This window comes from Eleutherodactylus coqui, chromosome 10, assembly GCF_035609145.1.
Source record: "Eleutherodactylus coqui strain aEleCoq1 chromosome 10, aEleCoq1.hap1, whole genome shotgun sequence".
In the NCBI taxonomy this organism is placed as follows: Eukaryota; Metazoa; Chordata; class Amphibia; order Anura; family Eleutherodactylidae; genus Eleutherodactylus; species Eleutherodactylus coqui.
Window position 1 is genome coordinate 7,864,788 of NC_089846.1, and position 21,749 is coordinate 7,886,536.

General features: G+C 46.4%; 1 protein-coding gene across 1 annotated transcript in view; it reads right to left on the reverse strand.

Annotated features, from left to right (window-relative positions):
• Positions 1-3,034: 3,034 nt before the first annotated feature.
• The window catches only part of GTF3C5 (general transcription factor IIIC subunit 5), a 30,641-nt gene continuing 11,926 nt past the window's right edge, over positions 3,035-21,749 (reverse strand). Inside the window, exons 5-11 of the mRNA XM_066580166.1 lie at positions 20,534-20,638; positions 16,725-16,839; positions 13,444-13,524; positions 10,928-11,025; positions 6,044-6,126; positions 5,443-5,585; positions 3,035-4,754 (exon numbers count right to left, since the gene is read on the reverse strand). Coding sequence (XP_066436263.1) covers positions 4,606-4,754; positions 5,443-5,585; positions 6,044-6,126; positions 10,928-11,025; positions 13,444-13,524; positions 16,725-16,839; positions 20,534-20,638 — 774 coding nt within the window. The 3' untranslated portion in view covers positions 3,035-4,605. The remainder of the gene's footprint in view (positions 4,755-5,442; positions 5,586-6,043; positions 6,127-10,927; positions 11,026-13,443; positions 13,525-16,724; positions 16,840-20,533; positions 20,639-21,749) is intronic.

Below are 21,749 nucleotides of genomic sequence, written 5' to 3' on the forward strand. Positions count from 1 at the left end.
GGAGAGGAGAAACCAGTTTTAGGGTCTCCAGTCACAAGACGGTCCATCTAATCACCACAACTCTCATCATTTACGGAGCTGCAGGATGGGTTTTGCAGCAGAACGACTCCTCTTAGGTGTTTGATTGTTTTTGACAAAGTGTATTTTTAAGTCCATGGTAAGTAATGATAGAAGGCGGAAGGTTCCAGGTCTATCTGGGATTTCCCTGCTTTAGGGTGCATTCACACGAACGTATAGCGGCTCGGTTTTCACGCCGAGCCGTTGTCTCTCTCTGTAGGAGGGGGGGGGGGAGGAGGATGGAAGAGCCTCCTCTCCGCCCCTCTGCACTATTTGCAATGGTGAAAGGCGGGACGGGGGTGGGGCTAATTAGCAGACCTTAGCCCCACCCCTGTCCCTCCCCCTCTCATTGCAAATAGTGCAGAGGGGCGGAGAGGAGGCAGAGGGGGCGGGAGCTCAGTTCCTGCTCCTGGCTCTTCCATCCTCCCCCCTGCACACGAAGACAACGTATATCGGCTCAGCGTAAAAACCGAGCCAATATACGTTCGTGTGAATTCACCCTTAGGGAGAGTAGTAATCGTGGCATGTAACATCTCGTTGAGGATTCTACCCGTTGTTTGTACATTGTTAGAGAGAAGAATATAAGGCGATAAAAACTTTATAGTAATCGTTTGTTAAACCATCGGGGCCGGGAACTATGTGTGCTTTAAGGGACTTGATAGCCCTATTGGTTTCTGCTGGAGATAAAGGAGCAGATAATGTCCCTAACTGCGGCGCAGATACCTTACGGAGCGAAACAGAATACAAAAACAATTAGCTATTTCCTCAGTAAGGGGTTGTGGAGTTGATGGGTCGTCTCAGAGATTATATAGTAAAGAGCATAGTACTTTCCTATAGCCCGAGGGTTGAATATTTCTTCATTTTGTGACATTTTAGAGGTAGCAGCTCTGGATTTGAGACACTTTATTATTTCGACTAGGATACCTAGCCTGAACTTGTTCGTATTTACATAGATCCAGCTGATGCGACGTCTCTTGGAGGTTCCGCATCGTGTCTGATCACCAAGCGCAGTACTTTACTTTAAGGGACTCAGGTCTTCACTCGTTCTCCTCCATTTCATCTGCAGCTGCTAAGCTTATAAAGCGTCTCCTGATATAAGTGTTGGGCCGCTCCCACAGAGGACGCTTCTTACTGCGATTAGCGGCTAGCACTGCTAGACTATGTCAGCTGGCTCTATGGATCCAGTTGAAGGATTTCTCCCCGGCCGACAGAATTCCAGGCTGTGGTGTGTATATACGCCGCACCCGGCCGTGTGAATGGGCGAGAAAACGCAAGATTTAGTATCGACTTTCTCTCGTTCATGCATTTTTCGGCCACGACATGGCTGGCCACAAAAACCGCATCGCCGGTGAGAGGCCTCAGTCCCCGGGACTGGAGAAGCTCCGTCAGCTTGGCAGAAGAGTAGCAACTAGTTTCTTTCCCTCTCATCACCTCTAATTTCACAGGAAGCGCCCATTTGCAGGCAGATTCTTGGTGCACAGAATTTTCGTGGCAGAAGCGAATTCACGACGTTTCGCCAAACCGGGCGCAGATAAATCAGTAAACATGGAAGAGTCTTTAAATCGGTCTGGAAAGTTTTGCACATTGTGAGCCGCTAGCATCAGTTTATCTTAAGAATGGTAGTAAAGTAAACGGCGATAACGTGTCTGGGAGTTGATGCAGGCAGAGATTTGGGTTTTGGTATTGAGCGCACTGTCTATTAACAGATGAATGTGAGGGGTAAGACATTCTGCTGCTCCGCTTTGTTTCAGGTAAGAAATACTTATTCATGCCTTTCAGGCCACGCGAATGGGAGAAGGCGTATGGCCACTAAGGCCTCATGTCCACGGGGACAGATCCGCAGCGGGTCACCCGCACTCCTGATCCGCGCCCCATAGGGATGCATTGGACAGCTGCAGGTAATTAAATACCTGCGGATGACATTTTCCCCTGAGGCACGGATTGCGTGTGCAGGAAAACACCCACAGCATGCTCCGTTTTAGTGCAGGTCTCCCGCGCAGGCTTCTATTCAAGCCTATGGAAGCCATCCAGATCCGCGGCACACCTGCAGCTGAATTCCTGGTCTCCGATGCAGGAGCGCGGGGGAGCAGGAGTTTTAAAAAAGGAGTGCACGGCGCATGCTTGCGGCACGCCGAGCACATCCACCGGGCCGAAGAAAAAAAGATTTGGCCGCGACAGAGGTAAGTAATGCTTATTTTTAGGCCTCATGACCGCAGGAAAGGAGGGACCCGCTGTGGGATTCTGCATGAAGAATCCGCGGCGGGCCTGATTTTCCCCGTGGACATGAGGCCTTAGGCTGCCTTCACACTTGCGATATCGCAGCGTTTTTTTTAACGCGATTGTCAATAGGATTTTCTAATGTTAAAATCGCATCGCCCAAACTTGTGATTTTTGTGCGATGCATTTTTAACATTAGAAAGTCGGATTGACATTTGCGTTAAAAAAAACGCAGCGATTTTGCAATCACAAGTGTGAAGGATCCCCGAGTGATATAAATGGTGAGCGGGTGAATTACCAGGGCTTCCTTGAGAGGGATGTTTAGGTGACGAAGCAGATGAGGACCCTTGTGAAGCTGCAGCACTACGGCCCTCCGATTCACTGAGCACGCCGCCGACTGCATCTTGTGGAAGTGAAGAACTTGTGAGTCTTGCAGAGTTCAGCTTCTTCTTTTGCTTTCCCCAGGATGCAGGAAGACAAAGAGAGAAGTGATCCGATCAGCAGGGACTCACTAAGGATGCAGCGGAGAGACGATCTTTAGCCGACGGCAATGGAGATAGTGACTGTGCAGCTCGCTCCATGTGCTGCAGGCCACGGCCACCAAATTGCACTTTTTTGGTCGTCCCGTTTCCAAGAAAAAAAACTGAATAAAAAGCAATTCAAAATAGATATGAAAAATGTTACCAATAGCAACTACTGTCACACAGATGGAAAAATAAGAAGTTGTTACAGGGTTGAGAAAACCGGAACAGGAAACTAATTTTTTAGCAAACAAGTGTTTATTTCCTTAAATTAGTACAACATAAAAACTATATATTTTTTGTCCCACTAGAGGATTCGAACTTGGAATGGTTCTGATTGCTTGTACATTTAACATTAGCTTCCTAGGCCCTGACACAGGCAGGGCTTAATAGACTAACATCCACGGCAGCCAAGGAGCCTTCAAAGGGTTTTCTAAGTGATTTAAGCTTTCTAAATCCTGCTGCCCTCTGCCAAAGATAACAGAAAGGCCATTAATCACCTCTGAGGTCCCAGCATGTCACAGTGCTAGGTCTGCTGTGTGGATCCGTGCAGGAGTTTTGGAGAAACTTGCATTATATTAGTAGCACCAGACACAGATCTAGTCCTGCATATTCATGAGCTGCAGCCACACCCACCGCGCACTCCAGCCAATGAATCGCTTTATGCATAGTAATAAGCAGACAGCTGTCTATTGCTGCAGGGCGGGAGGGGTGGAGCTGCCTGCAGCTCATGATGATCCACGACTACTTTTAGTAATCCTCTATGCATGCACGGTTACGGACAACAGGAAGGTTTCTACTGCACAGATACACACAGCGGACGTATCACTGCAATCGGTTTACCTGGCACTGCCCTGTGCTGCTCGCAGAGGAGGGGGTGCAAAACGATGCTGCCAGTCTCTTCAAAGTTACTGCACCAGAAATAAGTGATAAAATACCAAAACTGTACTCGAGATGATAACACAGACGTCTCCGGACAGCATAGGAGAACGTAAAACAGCAACACTCCAACAGGCTGTGCAAACAGTCCCTCGTAATTTACATGCAGGGTCATTTGCAGAACAGACGTCAGCTGATCGCAGGGATCCCGAGGGGTGCACCCCACACATCAGATACTGCTGCCCACCAATCAGCTTCTTGCAGCCCTCTTTGTACAGAAAGCATAAGAAGAGGGCATCGATATCGGACTGATGGACGTCGGATGACGCTCCCCATCCATCAGCTGATGTGAAGAAGCTGAGAGCGACCAGAAGCAGCGCAACACGATTCCCTGTGCCGCCCATAACGGTTCTGCAGCGTCACCCATTCATCTCAATGGGAGAGCGTTGCAGCGTTATTCCGGGCACAGCGCCGTTGTTGTGCTCCTCCTGGTGCAGCGCGGTTCCTTCACTCCGGCTGATCAGCACAGCGCCGGATGTGGACCGGGTTGATCTGATAATGTGAGGATTATAATGATGGAAACCTCCTTTAGATTGCTTTAGAAATAAAGGGTTAACCGTAAAATGATGGGAAAATAGAGAAAAAACACCAAATACTCAGGAAACGGGTTAGAATAAAATATTGGTGGAATGTGATGCAAAAACGCCGTAACGGAGAGTAAATGTGGACATACAATAGAAATATCCAACTAAGATCGGCATATAACCTGTGCGTCCCCACATGTAACAAACCTGCAGTCCGTCCTCCGCAGTCCGCCCTCACATGGAGCAATCATCGAACTCATCAGTCCGTACCTGGAATACTCTACTGCCAACCAGATACCCCTCATATACAGTGCCCCGCAGGAGTAACGGCACCGCTGCCCGCCGCATCACACATAGTCCAGGAGTTCTGTTTCCATCTCATTCTCACTTCCTTCAGAAGGATGAAATTCCTCCTCTTCATCTTCCTCCTCTTCTCCAGACTCGTACGTGAGCGGCTCCTTGCTGTCATTGGGAGCAGAGGGGCTGGTGAACAGAGCTAAGAACAGACGAACAAGAGCAGTGAGTGCAGCTCTGGAGGATAATACAGGATCAGTACAGGATAAGTAATGTATGTACACAGTGACTCCACCAGCAGAATAGTGAGTGCAGCTCTGGAGTATAATACAGGATGTAACTCAGGAGCAGTACAGGATAAGTAATGTATGTACACAGTGACTCCACCAGCAGAATAGTGAGTGCAGCTCTGGGGTATAATACAGGATGTAACTCAGGGTCAGTATAGGATAAGTAATGTATGCACACAGTGACTCCACCAGCAGAATAGTGAGTGCAGCTCTGGAGTATAATACAGGATGTAACTCAGGATCCATACAGGATAAGTAATGTATGTACACAGTGACTCCACCAGCAGAATAGTGAGTGCAGCTCTGGAGTATAATACAGTATGTAACTCAGGATCAGTACAGGATAAGTAATGTATGTACACAGTGACTCCACCAGCAGAATAGTGAGTGCAGCTCTGGAGTATAACACAGGATGTAACTCAGGAGCAGTACAGGATAAGTAATCTATGTACACAGTGACTCCAGCAGCAGAATATTGAGTGCAGCTCTGAAGTATAATACAGGATGTAACTCAGGATCAGTAATGTATGTACAAAATGACTTTCTAAGTAGATTATTTCGATAAATGGACTGAAAAAGAATGCAATATCCCCATCTTACCAGGTCTCTTGGAGCGGATGATCTGCTTGATCATTAGGGACATGGAGTCTCTGAGTAGGTCACTGGTCTTCGGGAGACACCAGCCATCCCTTTCAGTGCATTCGTTTTCACTGCCGTCATTGCGCTTTATGATCTCCTGTAGACTACAGCAGAACATCCATAACATTAGATCACTGAGCCCCGTGATGTACGGTACATTTTATAAACACGTTAACCTGTGTGGTGCCGAGTATGAGTCGGCACCCCAAAATAAACAGGGGTCTCTAAAGAATATGAAAAGATCTTGAAATTAGACCTATATACAGCTCCTTTTAACAACATTTATACAATTCTAATGAGTCCGAGGGAGGTTGTCTTTTTCCTTGTGGAGAGCACCATGAGGTTGTAGGGAGTCTTATAGGCCATGCAATGCTCCCTGGGAAAACAAATATGCAAATGCACAATGGACTAATCTTCCACTGCGCCACTCCAACAGTCAATATTGAAACCTTTTAGCCGGCCGTGCAATAGGTGGTGCTGCGAGGATCATTCTATCACCCATCAGCAGAATTATAATATACCCAAGGCAAAAAAAAGCAAAATACATCCAGCGACTCAATACCTGTCCACATTTAAATCACACAGCTGGTAAAACATCTGACGGTACGGCGGCAAGTTCCCTTCCCGGAAAATGTAAACCGACTCCTGCGATGAAACAGAAGATGAAAGAAGTTAAATAATTTAAAAATATAAAGATCAGAGCGCAAAATATTATAGAAATCAATCTTTGGCGAACAGATGTGTAGAACAGATGACGGGTGTGTAAAGCACAAGACAGACCAGAAATATAAAGATTACTGTAAAAGGGGTTGTCTGTGACTTTACGATTGATCAGCTCATCCTCAGGATTGGTCATCAGTACTTAATCAACAGAGGTCCACTTCTCGGGATCCTTGCCGATCAGCTGATCACCGGCCTTCTGTCAGTGCAGATAGTTCTGGAAGCAGAAGCCTAGTTTGGTAATGCAGGCATTGAATTTGATGGGTTGCTCCCAACGATCTAATGTTGATGACCTATACTGTGGAGAGGTCATCAATATTTTAGTACGAGAACACCTCATTAAAAGTGCTGCTGGGTTTTTTGTTTTTTTTTACATTGATGACCTGTTCTCAGGATAGGTTTTACAAAAACAGGTAAGCATATATTTGGTGGGCGCCTTGCTTCACTCATTAAGAGAGCTTTAAACTAGAACAATATGGGAAGGGACGTCAAAGGTAAAAATATACAGCTAATGAATACATCTGAGAACCTCGTTATTAGAAGTGGAAAGAAAGAACAAAGACAAAAAATTCAGAAGGCAAGTAGAGGAGTAAGAGACCCCGATCACAAACTAAACTGTTTCTACACAAATGCCCAGAGCATGGGAAACAAACAAGGAGAATTGGAGATCCGAACACTGGAAGAGAAATATGATGTCATTGGCATCACGGAAACTGGGTGGGATGATACACATGATGGGAATACAAGGCTTGAAGGATACAACTTATTTATAAGAAACAGACCTAATAAAAGGGGAGGAGGTTCTGTGCTGTATGTTAGGAAAACAGTCATCTCCACAGAGATCCAAGCTTCAGAGCTGGGAGTTCTGTAGAAACTGTTTGGGTAAGAATACAAGGAGAGAACAACAGAAAGGACACCATTGTAGGCATTTACTATAGGCCGCCGGGACAAGCAGAAGATATGGAGGAACTCTTTCTACATCAGATGGCCAAGAGCTCAAAGAAGCCCAACATGGTGATCATGGGAGATTTTACCCATCCAGACATTTGTTGGGAATCTCTCTCAGGTAAAAGTAATGGATCCAACAAATTCTTATCCGCTCTTGCTGACAACTTTATCTTCCAAAAGGTAGAAGAGAAAACAAGGTTGGATTCAGAAAGGCAGATTTTAATGAATCCAATGGCTGGATGTTCTTAAGGACAGAAATGTCCAAGAAGGTTGGGAAATAATGTGAAATGAGATTCTCAAGGCACAATCGTTTAAATTCTTCCCATTCTTCCCTCTTTTAGGAACTGTTAAGTGACCGGGATGGAGGAACTCAGAACTTGCACACATGCTAAAAGGAAGGAAAATATGTTTAGCAAATGGAGAGTGGAGGGAATATCTAAAGAAGAATATAATGCGGTCTGCAGAAACTGTAGGCCAAGTGTCAGAAAAGCTAAAGCTAATAGTGAATTGAGGCCTGCAAGAGAGGCCAAAAGCAATAAAAAGGATTCTGAGGGTCAAAAGCAAAAGAAAAGTCAAAGATGCTATTGGTTGCTTACAAGATGAAAATGGTGAATTGGTTAAGAATGATGTTGAGAAGGCTGAACTTTTAAATTCCTATTTTGTATCGGTTTTCTCTCAGAAAGTAGATGGAACATCAACTGATCTTCCCTGTGCTATTGGGGGAATACAAGAATGCAGGCTATCTATAAGCCGAGAGATGGTGAGGGAACACATAGCTAACTTACATGAATTCAAGTCTCAAGGTCCAGATGAATTACATCCTAGGATACTAAAGGAAGCAGCGGAGGTTAATGGTGAACCACTCGCCAGAATCTGTGAAAATTCCTGGAGAACAGGAGAAATCCCAGAAGATTGGAAAAGGGCAAATGTTGTCCTTATCTTCAAAAAAAGGGAAGAAGGTGGATCCAGGAAACTACAGGCCTGTGAGCCTGATGTCTATACTGGGTAAGACCTTTGAACAAATTATTAAACAGCATGTATGCAAGTACTTGGATGAGAATGGAGTAATTAACCAGAGCCAGCATGGGTTTGTAACAAACAAGTGATGCCAGAAGAATATAATTTCCTTCTATGACAGAATCACCAACTGGGTTGATCAGGAAAATGCGGTGGATATAGTCATATCACGACTTTAGTAAAGCATTTGACAAAGTATCTCATACCATACAAAAAATGACCAAAGTATGGGATTGACAATGCAACTGTTAGGTGGATTCACAACTGGCTGAGTGATCGTACTCAAAGAGTGGTCTTAGATGGCTGCACATTGGAAGAATGTATTAAGTGGGGTACCACAAGACTCTGTCTTAGGCCCCGTATTGGTCAACATTTTTATAAATGGAGGAAGGAGGGAATTAAGGGGAAACTCAAATCTGCCGCCAACAAAAAGCTAGGAGGGATAGCTAATACTATAGAATAGAGAGAGAGTATTCAAAAAGATCTAGAAAAGCTTGCACAGTGGGCGGCGACTAACAGAATGGTATTTAACCAGGAGAAATGCAGAGTCCTACATCTGGGCAAGAAAAATGAAGAAAGCACATACAGAATGGGAGGAATTGGGCTAAGCAGCAGCACATGTGAAAAACCCTTAGGTATACTAATAGATCACAGAATGATGAACATGAGTCAACAATGTGATGCAGCAGCCAAAAAGGCAAACACAATTCTGGGATGTATTAAGAGAAGCATAGAGTCTAGATCACGTTAGGTCGTTATCCCCCTCTACTCTTCCTTAGTCAGACCTCATCTGGAATACTGGGTCCAGTTCTGGGCATCCCACTTTAAAAAAAGACCGACAAACTGCAGCAAGTTCAGAGAGGAGTTACCAAGATGGTGAGCGGTCTGCAAATCATGTCCTATGAGGAACGGTTAAAGGATCTGGGAATGTTTAGCTTGCAGAGGAGAAGGCTGAGAGGAGACTTCATAGCGGTCTACAAATATCTGAAGGGCTGTCACAGTGCAGAGGGATCAGCCCTATTCTCATCTGCACAAGGAAAGACTAGAAGCAATGGGATGAAACTGAAAGGGAGGAGACACAGATTAGATATTAGACAGTGAGGGGGATCAATGAGTGGAACAGGTTGCCACGGGAGGTGGCGAGTTCTCCTTTAATGGAAGTCTTCAGAGGCTGGACAGACATCTGTCTGGGATGATTTAGTGATCCTGCACTGAGCAGGGGGTTGGACTCGACCCCGGAGGTCCCTTCGAACTCTCTGATTCTAAGATTCTATATCAGTGTTTCTCACCTCCAGTCCTCATGGACCCTCAACAGGTCAGGTCTTCAGGATATCCTATATGAGAACCCCTGTGGCAATGTCTGAGGCACCGACAATAATTACATCACCTGTGTGATATTGGGGAAATCCTGAAAACATGACTTGTTGGGGGTCCTGAGGACTGGAGTTGAGAAACACTGCTCTAGATGATTAGAAGGGGCACACCACTCGGGATCCCCATCAGCTGCTTCCCGGAACAGCTGTGAGTACAGACTGCGCAGGAAGCAGATCGTCTCATTCATACTGCAGCGCCTTGGGTTTGTATTACATTGAATTTAAGGGGAGCTGCACCTGCAATACCAACCCGAGCCGCTGCAGTACGGATGACACAATCTGCTTCCTATGCAGTCTGTACCGACAGCGGTGACGGGAATCAACTGCTCGATGGGGATCCCAAGTGGAAGACCCCAGCAGCTGGTCTGCTGATGACTTATCCACAGGATAGATCATCAATAAAAAAAAGTCATGGACGGCCCCTTTAAAAATATAGATTTTCTATGGGAAATAGGTCAGTTTTCTAGCACAAATTGCGCCAGAAAACGGTCTTACGTGGTTCACCACATTGATGTGCTTTCACACTTTTTACGACTTATCCGATTAAAGTGTAGCTTCATGAAAATGGACGTGGCCTAAATGCAACATTAGGCACCAAACATTTTGCCAAATTTTAGTGCAATTCTTGGTGTAAACGAAGCCAATAATTGGTGGTATAAAATTACAGCAAACAGTTTAAAGATCGGACAGACTTATCATCCAGCAGGAGCCGCTGAGAAGAATCTGGTGCATTTTGAGACCGTCTATGTAAAGGCCCCTTTAGGCGGGACGACTGTCGGGCAAATGATGCCCAACACTCGTCCCCGCACCAGTGCTGCTGGTTCACAGTAGGGCGGCTGGAGGAGATTCCCCCCTCCATTGACATAACATAGTGGTCGTACTGAACGGCTGCAATTTACATTTATCAGTGTTCAGCCTTATGCTGCATAAAGGTGGACAATGAGCTGATCACTGATCGTTCAATGTAAATAGTGGCCGTTCAGTACTGAACAGCCGCTGTGTTATGTCAATAGAGAGGGGCGGGGGGGGGGGGGAGAGGAGAGAAATCTCCTGCAGCCTCCCGCACGCCTGCTGGCCGCTCTGTCAGCAAGCCAGCACTACTACTAGCTCTTGGGCAGGAGCACGGAAGCGAGGACACACAAGGACAAGTGCTGGGCATCGTTTGCCCAAGATTCGTCCCGTGTAAACCCACCTTAAGTCTGCACCGTCTATCAGCCACTACTACTAAATCTGCTCCACAGCATTTAATGAAAAGCAAACCATTTTTAATATATTCATGTCCACTTCTTTCCCAATGAGGGCTCCTTTCCCTAAAACGTTGGAACATGCACCAGGTCAGAGCAGAACATGTATGGCCCGCTGTACATTGCTCAGGCAGAACAGCTCACCTTCAGCCGGTATTTATTAGACGGAAGCTTCTTACTATCTTTAGAGCCCAGTGATCCCAGTCCGTGAGTCAGGTCCTGCATGCTGACTGCTTGCGGCACTGAAAAAGAAAAAGTACACACAATGCAGGGACCGACGCCATGTACTTGTTCACACAAGGCATCTGACCTCCATTTTTGGCTGCACTCTCCTTGCCAATAACAGGGAACAGCAGAGGAACGTCAGACCCCTTTTCCCAAGATGAAGTAGAGGGACTGCTTTGGTTTTATCTAGAATATTCTAGTCCTAAAGCTAGGCACTGACACACAGAGCGCTGCTGAACATGAAGAACGGGAATCATGAGCAGAAGTCAGCTATAAAAAAAACAAACAAAAACACAACAACTCCACTGTACATGTGCGGAGAAGACAGAAGACCCGGACGGGTAAGCAGAAGACCCGCAGTATTCTCAGCTGTGGGCAGGGTCTGATTCCGCTGTGGGCAGGGTCCGATTCCACTGCGGGCTCCTGCATGCCGTATCCAATTCTCCATGGACATGAGGTCTGAAGCATCCTGAGACCATTCATTTGAGGGGGTCGCTTTTCATCCAAGAAAGTGAGCTCACTCACAGCCTAAGAACAACGCCTTGAATGAAGAATGGGATCGAAACTTCCTCCAGGAGCAACTTCTCCCAGCTGTGTGGGAGCAATTTGGTAACGAACAATGATTTTCCAGCATGATGGCGCACCATGCCATGAGGCAAAAGTGATCACCAAGTGGCTTAGTGTACAAAATATTGAAGTTTTGGGTTCCTGGCCAGGAAACTCCCCAGATTTCATCCCATTGAGAACCTGTGGACAATCTTCAAAAAGCAGGTGGACAAACAAAAACACAGAAATTGTGATAAACTCCAAGCACTAATTAGGAAGAATGGTCCACCATCAGTCAGGATTTGGCCCATAAGTGGTTATCAAGCATGTCCGGGCGAATCGTAGAAGGGTCAACACTGTAAGTAAAGTCTTTGCCTAAACTTAATGTACTTATCAATAATAGGTTAAAAACTTACGAAATGCTTCTAATTATACTTCAGTAACCATAGAAACACCCGACCACAAGATCTAAAAACACTGAAGCTGTGAACTGTCTCAAAACTTTTGGCCATAACTGTAGGCATCCAATAAGATCTATAGCATGGTTGAGAGACAGAGCAACACTCTGAGCTGTCTAATTAGACAGCAGGAGGATTTCAGAAAACATTTAGACTAAAAGACAAGCGGCTAGCGCACGATGCTAGGGCTACACAGCCACTTTGGCAGGAACAGGGGTCGTGCAACCAAAAGCTTGCTGTGTAGCCCTGCAGCCTCACACCACCATTGAGGTCTATAGAATCATACAGCGATTGTGACTCACAGGACATTAAAAAAATTAATTAATTAATTAAAAAAAAAAATGCAACTTTGATGGTTTTCTTGCAACCTGTGACTCGCACTGTAACTTCAATGGCAGAGCTACACAGCGATCTCTGGCCGCACGACCCCTGTAGCAGCCAATGTGGCCCCGTAGCCCTAGCCTCATTGTGTAATAATGGAACAGGAAAGTTTAAGGGATCTTCTACACTTGGACAAGAACCGGTCAGTTGTAAGAAGCGCCAATCAACAAAGCAAGTCAATCCATGCTCATTCATTGCTGCTCACGTACCGCACAAATGAGACAAATGATCATAAGGCCTCGTTCACACGGGCGTCACAGCATCGTCGCCAAGAAAAATCGCAGCCATATCGCATTGCTGGTCCAGGCGATATCGCTGTAGTTTCTCGCAGCGATACTGCGACTTTGTAGGGCTACAAAGTCACATGTGGTGCTACAAAGTCGCGCAACTTTGTAGCACTACATGCAAGGATTTTTGGGGGAGGAGCCTTGAAAAAAAAAAAAAAAAGCCCTACACTAAAAATAAGCCATAGCTGAAGAAAGAAAAATGTAAAAAAATATATATATACACACATCACTTGCAAGCACTATCCGTGACACTGGTCGTCGTCTTCTATTCTGGCCGGGGATTGAAGTGCTGGCTGTGATTGGTTGACACTTAGCCAATCACAGACAGCACTCGATGAATGGCTGTGATTGGCTAATCGTCAGCCAATCACAGCCAGAGCTTCCAGGAGGCAGGGATTTTTCAATCCCCGGCCAAAAGAAGATGAAGAGAAACAGTGCTGGGACCCGGGGAGAAGATGCGGTCGGGCTGACAGCGCTTTTAGATAATGTATACTGTTTTTTTATTTTATCCCTGCAGCCAGGGCTTAGATTATAGCTTTGAGAGTAGGATTTCCTACTGTCAAAGTTGCATTACATTAGTTTTGCAACAGCTGGACGGCTTCAGTTTGGGGAGCACTGGGCTAGCACCCTAAATATTATCACCTTAATAAGCATATGATTTTCACTTCGGCCGGAATCTCCATTTATTTGCCATTACAGCATACAGGTTGTTTACTAGACATGGGGGCGGACTGCCCTGTCCGCAGCACCCTAAGCAACTCACCTGGCTTCTTCAGAGTAATGGGCAAGCTGTAATTGTAAGTGCTGCGCTTGGCTTTGACCGGCATATCATTCGGGGTGTAGCCTGTTGGAGGGAGAATAAGTAGTTAGATATATCAGCAGCTCACATGCAGCCCTCCTCCCCCATTACTGCAAATGCATTCACGCTGCAAAAGCAAAACAGATGAAACAAGTTGGTTATTAAGGATCACAGTGTAAGGTCAAGCCAAGATCCATCCATTTTTTAACCCCTTCCTGACATGCACCGTACACATAGGGTGCACACTGGGTGTCTGTATGGAGCGGGCTTGAGAGTCAACCTCGCTCCATACACTGCAGGCGTTAGCAGTTTTTCAGAGCGGGCAGCCGCCAGCAACAGTCGTGATCATCATTCACCCTGATCGCAGCTGTAAATGCCACTGTGATAATGGGGTGCTGTTCAGTTGTCATGGCAGCCTGGGGCCTTCTGAGGGCCCCCACAAATGATTGCCTTTCAATGTATTGCATTATACTGTTCCCTAGGGAAACTAAAAAAAAAGTTGTGAGTTTGAAATAAAAACCTTTTTCCCAGTTGTCTCATCAAAAAAAAAAAAGTTTTGTATCACTGCATCCACAAAGGTCCAGAGTATTAAAATAGGACATTATTTATTCTGCACAGTGAACACCGTCAGAACAAATATGTGCAATGCCAGAACTGCACTTTTTCGGTCACCCGGTAACCAAGAAAAAGTGAATAAAAAGTGATTCCGTGGATATAGTTACTGCCACTAGGAGGCGGACACTAAGCAGAAAGTTAGCTCCTCCCACTAGCTATACCCCTCCTATACCCCCAGGCATCAAGCTGATCAGTTTGTATATAAGCAGCAAACAGGATATGAAAACAATCAATATATAAAACATGACAAATCTATTAAAACTGTAACTCGGAGCAAAACGATGTGCAACCTTACTCCCTGAGTGACACAGGACGTAGAGTTATGTCCCGTGCATTCGGGGTTTGTATGAAGGAGGGATAGGTAGCCAATCTCACGCCATATAGTTGATACCTGCCGGCAACGGCTGCAATTAGCACTCATGCTGATCACGACTTAACTCTTTAAATGCCCCAATCAGAGTTTGGGGACCCTGAATGGCCCCCCACGATGAGATCATGAGGGGGCCGATCAGTTGCCATGCCAGACGGGGGCCTTCTGAAAGCCCCCAGGGCAGCCATTGCAGAGTGCCTAAAAAAGCCGCGCCTGTAGGCCATGAGAATCACCAGGAGGCATTTCATCTTGATTTTCTTGAGAAGTCCTGGGATAAATGGAAAGGGCCATAGGCAAGATAGTATGTTTAGACAAGCAGGACACTGGGGGTCCACTACTGGGGAAGACGACCACTTTACCAAATCCTCTGAAAAGGGATACATGACATCCAAACACTACAGTTTTAGGGATCTACCCCATTGAGGGTCATGTGTGGCCAAATCATCATCCTCAGACCCTCTTGGGGGCGGTTGATGGATGAAGGGGTCCAGTTTGTCCACGATGACAATGGATGCTTTATGAAGCTCCAATACCGCCTGAGAAACAGAGCGTGCGGCAGATGGCGGGAGTGCGCTAGAAGTGCCTGAAGGCGGGTCACCGGTCACCTGACTTTATAGAAGACAGTTGGGTCGTAATGCCTTAGACTGTCCAATGAGAACTTGGTACTACTGCGCACGCATGCAAAATAGGCAACTCTGGCTGGGCCTTGTCTGGAGCCCATGGCCCTGGAGTCAGATATGACCCCAAATATTGCGCGCTGGTTAATAAGGAACTCTTAAATGAACCTACTGCTGTTAGCACTGTAGGAGGAGCAAGAGAGGGGGAGACCTGGCTGCCAGGCAGCACTTACCTGATCCTGAGGTGTCCTGAAAGCAGAACTGGAAACTACAGTCACGACCAGGTGAGCATCAGGGGCACTACTGGGCCCAGCACACCACGGTAAGCAGTAAGAAAAGCAACAAGACTTGAGGGCGGGTTCTATGGCGAGAGGAATGCAACAGCCAATCAAAGGAACCGAGTACATGGAGCCCGCCGCTGGTCAGTGTAAGTCCGGTTGAAGGCCAGGACAAGAAGCCCTCCCCTGTCTAAGCCCGCCCGGCTAGGCCAAAGCTGGGGCCTGATAGTACAGCTTGATGCCCAGAAGACATAGTGGAAATCCATGATGATGCCATAAACAGTGTGACAGATTCGCGCCAAGAGCCGCGCTGAAGGGAGAGGAGAACAGTCACCAGCCACATGGCAGCAATGAGTAGCTGCCACTTACCTGACCGGGGGGGGCCTAGACCAGGGCTTGAAGCCCAGAAATTACCACGGACATTCACGATTCCACCTGTGGACCTCTGCATTTGCAGATGGCAGGAACAAAGCGTCAAATACGTGGCAAGCTCCATGCTGAAGGAACAGGGGAACAGCTGTGAGACACACAGAGCACATGCCCGCAAAAAGTAGGTGCCAACTGCCCACAGCGCCAAAGGCTAGCAGTCTGGAGATGCCCAGGAGTGCAGCCAGCGGGCCGCGAATGGCCTCAGAAGCAACCATCACTGCAACAAGGCCCTGGTCCCAATACACCCCAGCCGCAACAGTATCGGAACTGTGGTCCCAGAGAGGAGAAGGGCCCAGAAAGAAGGAAGGGGTATGCTGAGCTAGGATAGAGGTTGTGAGCCAAACTGTGGTGGTGGTAGTGGCAGGGGAAGGAGAGAAAGAAGTAGGGATACTACCTCGGTGGAGAAATACTTAACGTTTCACCCAAAAAGGTAAACGCTCCAAGAGTCCAGCAGTGCTCGCCTGCCTTTGGAAAGGCAGGGAGTGCTTTAAGGTGGAGCCACTATGGCTGGCCGGTCAGGTATAAAACTAATGTTGATCGTGCCTCCTTGCCGTCTAAGGGGGAGGGGGGGTGGAGCCGGTAGCAGAGTGGTTAACGCAATTCTCTTCACCCTCCTCGTTGGGTTAACAGAGAGAGTATAATACCAGCCCTGTAGTGGCAGAGTCAGGAAGAAATCGCTGAAGATCAATAGGAGAGGTCTGCCCCCTATAGACAATAAGCTAAAACTAGTTAGCTGGGTGCCTGCAGGAGGGGTATGGCTGGTGGGAGGAGCCAACGCTCTTTCTGCTTAGTGTCAGCCTTCTACTGGCAATGGCTATACACATGGTTAAAGGTGTGCCCCCCAGTGTAAGAGAAAAAAAACCCCGTAAGACTGGCTGTGGCAGGAAGTTAAGCTAACATGTAAGTTCTACTTCAGCGTACCCCCACCCGACTTACCGTACTTCATTCCACAGCGTATCCGGAAATCAAGAACTTGGTAAATTTTAGCTTCCGGATTTTTTCTGGGATCATAGCCGAACCGCACCCAGAGACTTCTCCATGGCCCAGTCAACTACAATGAGGAGCGAACACAAAATAAAGGCACATGGGAAAATACATATACATTACCAAGGGACAAAACCTGCACAAGCTGAGAAAACAGAAGAGCACTACTGAGCATGTTGTAAAATGTATGTAGACAAGGGTGCATCAATATACACCGCTGGAGGATGAAAGGGTTACACCCAGAGTTGCAGAACATTGATGAAAGTCTCTCCGTATGAAGGATTTTCCTTTTTTTTTTTAAATTATTTTTTTATAAATTAACTTCTAAAACTTGCACATATGACGGCCCTCTGCTCCACCGCCTGCCACTATTTATCATGCATTTTATGTAGTCACTCATTTTAATATGGGCATTATATTACCTATCCCTGATTATATAATATAATCTATTTATCGTACTTTATTTATTGTTATTTTAAACATAAATATCGCTAATAATCTGGTTTTAACGCCAGTATTTATGTTTTATTTTACATAGATATTAACTATTCCCTAATCGGGCACTGAAGTTTACGAATAATCCAATAGCAGACATACATACGCTGAGGGCTTATTCAGACGACCGTATATCGGCCAGGTATTCACGCCCAGCCGATATACGGCGTCCCTAAGTCATGGAATGTAGCTCCGCCCCACCACGCCTCCTCTCATTGCAAATAGTGCCGAGGGGCGGAGAGGGGGCGGGAGCTCAGTGCACTGCTCCCAGCTCTTCCAGCCTCCTCCCCCTGCAGAAAGGGACGCCGTATATCGGCCGGGCGTGAATACCCGGTCGATATACGGTCATCTGAATAAGCCATCACATAGTATGTAAGACCGGAAAAAGACATATGTCCATCCAGTTCAGCCTACTAGGGCTACTGCCCATGAACGGATTTCTGCCGCGTTCCCCAGGGGCGCAATAACGCAGCTATTAGGTTCTATTCTTTTCTGCCTGTCAGTGCTCACATGCGCTATTCTGCCACGGATTTCTGCTGCGGGAAAAAAAAAAAAAAAAAATTTGCAGCATATTCTATTTCACCGAGTTCACTGCAGCAGAGGTCTCCATTAATATAGTATTAATGGAGACCACGGAAAAACGTGCGCTGTTCCGCAATCACCAGTGGGGACTTTTTGTTTACCACTGTGGTACTCCCGTAGAGTAAATCCCCGGGTGTATTTCACTCTGTCCGTGGACATGAGCCCTTATCCCACAATGTTGATCCAGAGGAAGGCAAACAAACCCAATGAGGTAGAGGCCAAATTTTCTGCATTTAAGGGAAAAATATTCCTTCCTGACTCCAATGTGACAATCTGAATAATCCCCGGATCAACAACTCTTTGGAAGTTATTAATTATAACATATAATACTGTAACGTCAAGAAAGGCATCCAGACTACTCTTATATCGAGTTCACCATCACCACGTCCTCAGGCAGAGAGTTCCATAGTCTCACTGCTCTTACAGTAAAGAACCCCCTTCTGGGACCTATTTTTTGTTTTTATCCCTATATTTTAGATTACTATAATAATACTATAGCTATACATTTTCCTTTACAGATAGTATTCCATGACTTTATTGTATCTAGTAGCATTACTCAAGGAGTTAAAAAAAAAATCTATTTATTATTGTTCTTAATTAGAGATGAGCGAGCATTGCCCTTAGCGAGTACCTGCCTGCTCGGAAGAAAAGGTTCGGCTGCCGGCATCGGGGAAGAACAGGGAGGAACGGAGGGGAGATCTCTCCCTCTCTCCCCGCTGCTCACTGCCACAACTCAACTCTCAGCCGAACCTTTTTTTTCCGAGCAGGCAGGTACTCGCTAAGGGCAATGCTCGCTCATCACTAGAGATGAGCGAGCGTACTCGGAAAAGCACTACTCGCTCGTGTAATGTGCTTTATCCAAGTATCGCTGTGCTCGTCCCTGAAGATTCGGGTGCCGCTGCGGCTGACAGGTGAGTCGCAGCGGGGAGCAGGGGAGAGCGGGCGGGAGAGAAAGATCTCCCCTCCGTTCCTCCCCGCTCTCCCCTGCAGCTCCCCGCTCCGTGCCGGCATCCGAATCTTCAGACCCGAGCACAGCGATACTCGGATAAAGCAAATTACTCGAGCGAGTAGTGCTTTTTCGAGTACGCTCGCTCATCTCTACTCATCACTATTAATTATTGATTTTATTTTTATCTCTTGTTCTTCCTACCTTCTACTTTCCATTTGCTTTATTAGTATTTCTGTCCCCCATTTATGAAGCGGGGGCAATCAGTTATGATAGCAGGATAAAGTTGGTGGTTACTGAAGACACAATGACTAACCACAAGTATGTGGACAGAGTGCTAAGCCCCATTTACACGCAATGATTATAACTCAAAATGCGTTCAAATGATTGCATATGAGCAATAATAGTTGTGTGTAAGCGCTACCATTGTTGACTCTTCGGCTGAACAATGATTTTAAGGTGAACTTAAAATCCATTTTTCAGCCGGAGAGTAGATAACACAGACTGCATGCTATGTTGTCCACTGGAGCAGCTGGTCACATTATATTCAGCTGACAGCCCGTGCGAGAACAAAGAAGCTGATTGCAGAGCTCAGACCACCTGCCGTGTTTTGCAATCAGCTCCTGGGGGCTCGTTTACATGCAAATGAAGCTAATAAAGTGAGAATGGGCATTTAGGGTGCATTAGTACTTTATGCAAAATGATCGCTAGAACTGTCAATCTTTCAATCCTTTAAAAGATTGACTTTGCGTGTAAATGAGCCTTTACACGCTTTTGTTAATATCCTTCATGAGGATCACAAGACAGGACTTGCGAGGTGTCACGACCATGGAGTGTCCAGCGCGGTCCCCAGACCTATACCCAATAGAGCATGTCTGGAGCGCTATAAGCAGACGCATTATGTCACATGGCCACCCACCGCAAACTCTATAACAACTGACTGCACAAGTCATGCTGCCATGGGGAGACCGCAACAAGAGATCCGATCACTTCTTGATTCAATGCCTGCAAGGATCCAAGTGTGTATAGCCGCTCACGGGGGGCACACCACTTCCGATACCCGTACCGGGGCTCACGGTGGGCACACCACTTCCGATACCCGTACCGGGGCTCACGGTGGGCACACCACTTCCGATACCCGTACCGGGGCTCACGGTGGGCACACCACTTCCGATACCCGTACCGGGGCTCACGGTGGGCACACCACTTCAGATACCCGTACCGGGGCTCACGGTGGGCACACCACTTCAGATACCCGTACCGGGGCTCACGGTGGGCACACCACTTCAGATACCCGTACCGGGGCTCACGGTGGGCACACCACTTCAGATACCCGTACCGGGGCTCACGGTGGGCACACCACTTCAGATACCCGTACCGGGGCTCACGGTGGGCAGACTACTTTCGATACCCGTACCGGGGCTCATGGTGGGCACACCACTTCAGATACCTGTACCGGGGCTCACGGTGGGCACACCACTTCCGATACCAGTAATAAACGTTGTCTGATTCATTCCAATGAGCCATCATTAATTCTGGGTATGACTCTGTACAGATCTACCAGGCTTTATGAAATTCCACCTATTCCTTCCGGTTGTAACACCTTCCGCTGGTGTGTTTGACTCTATGTATCTTATCATTTAGAATGACATCAGCTTTAATACTCCAGTCACATTCAAAGCTGCAGTCAGGTTACCAAATCATACAGATAAAATCAAAATATATTTCCGCTACTGACCATGTAGTAGGCAAAGTAAGGCAGCAACAACTTGAGCTTGTCAGGATGGATGCTGATATTCGCTTTAATGGCATTCCGGGACCAAATGGGACGACACTTAAAGAGCTGAAGAAGAAGGAAAGTAACAATATTGTAAAAAAACCGATACATATAGATGGTATAAGAGCTAGAAACCAACACAATCTGTACTATACATGTATCACACATGCACACACAGATCGGCCACTCCCCCATCTGATAGCACGTTAGACTTCCGAACCGCAGCAATTCCTTCGCGTAGCAATTGTTCTGCAGCAATATCGGCCCCTGCGGACAGGAAGCTTCTTATAGATGGTAGTACTAATGGGTCAGCGATTTCTGCCGCTTGCCCAAATTCTGACCTCCCTTCAGCAACAGAAATCTGGACCCTTCTGACCAGGAGATGTTTTTCCACTGTGTACCGATACAATTTTTGCGCACTTTCGCCCGCTGCAGCCTCGCCTTTCTGTTTCTCTAAGGGTATATTCACATGAACGATTTTTCCATCAGATTTTCAAAGCAAAAATTGGACGACAATACAAGTTGTTTTATTCATACATGCGATTTTTTTAATCGAACAGTCCAAGCAAAGAGAAAAAAAAAATCATCCCAGCATGTCCTATTTTGTTGCGATTTTCGGATGAAAATTGCCAATACAAGTCTATGGGTGCAATTATAAAAACAGACTGCACTCATTTGATGCGTTCGCGATCCATTTTTATCACACGCAACCATGGTAACTATTTAAAAAAAAAAACTTTCATTGCATCATTTGGCCCATTTTGTGTTATTTTTATGATGCAAAAGGGATAAAAATCATGCCAGAAAGATCACAGACAGACAAAAAAAATTGTGAAAAATCTCACAAAGAATCGGTCCAATTTTTCAGGATTGAAAAAAATGCCCATGTGTATATATAGCCTTAGACACAATGGTGCTGGACCGGGTCGCCTGCCATTATAGCCCATCCATTCTAAGGAAATGGCGAGCTGTGCATTTAGATACTATAATTGGATCAACAGCGTTGTGTTCAGCTGACTGTGCAGCCTGTTGGTCAGAACGATTCCTGACATCCTCCTCCGACCCCTTTCAGTGATGAGCTGTCTCCGTCCACAGGATCCCCTTTCTCTGGGCGTTTTCCTCGCCATTCTTGGGTATACTCTCCACACTGTTACATGAGAGAACCCCCCGCGGTTGG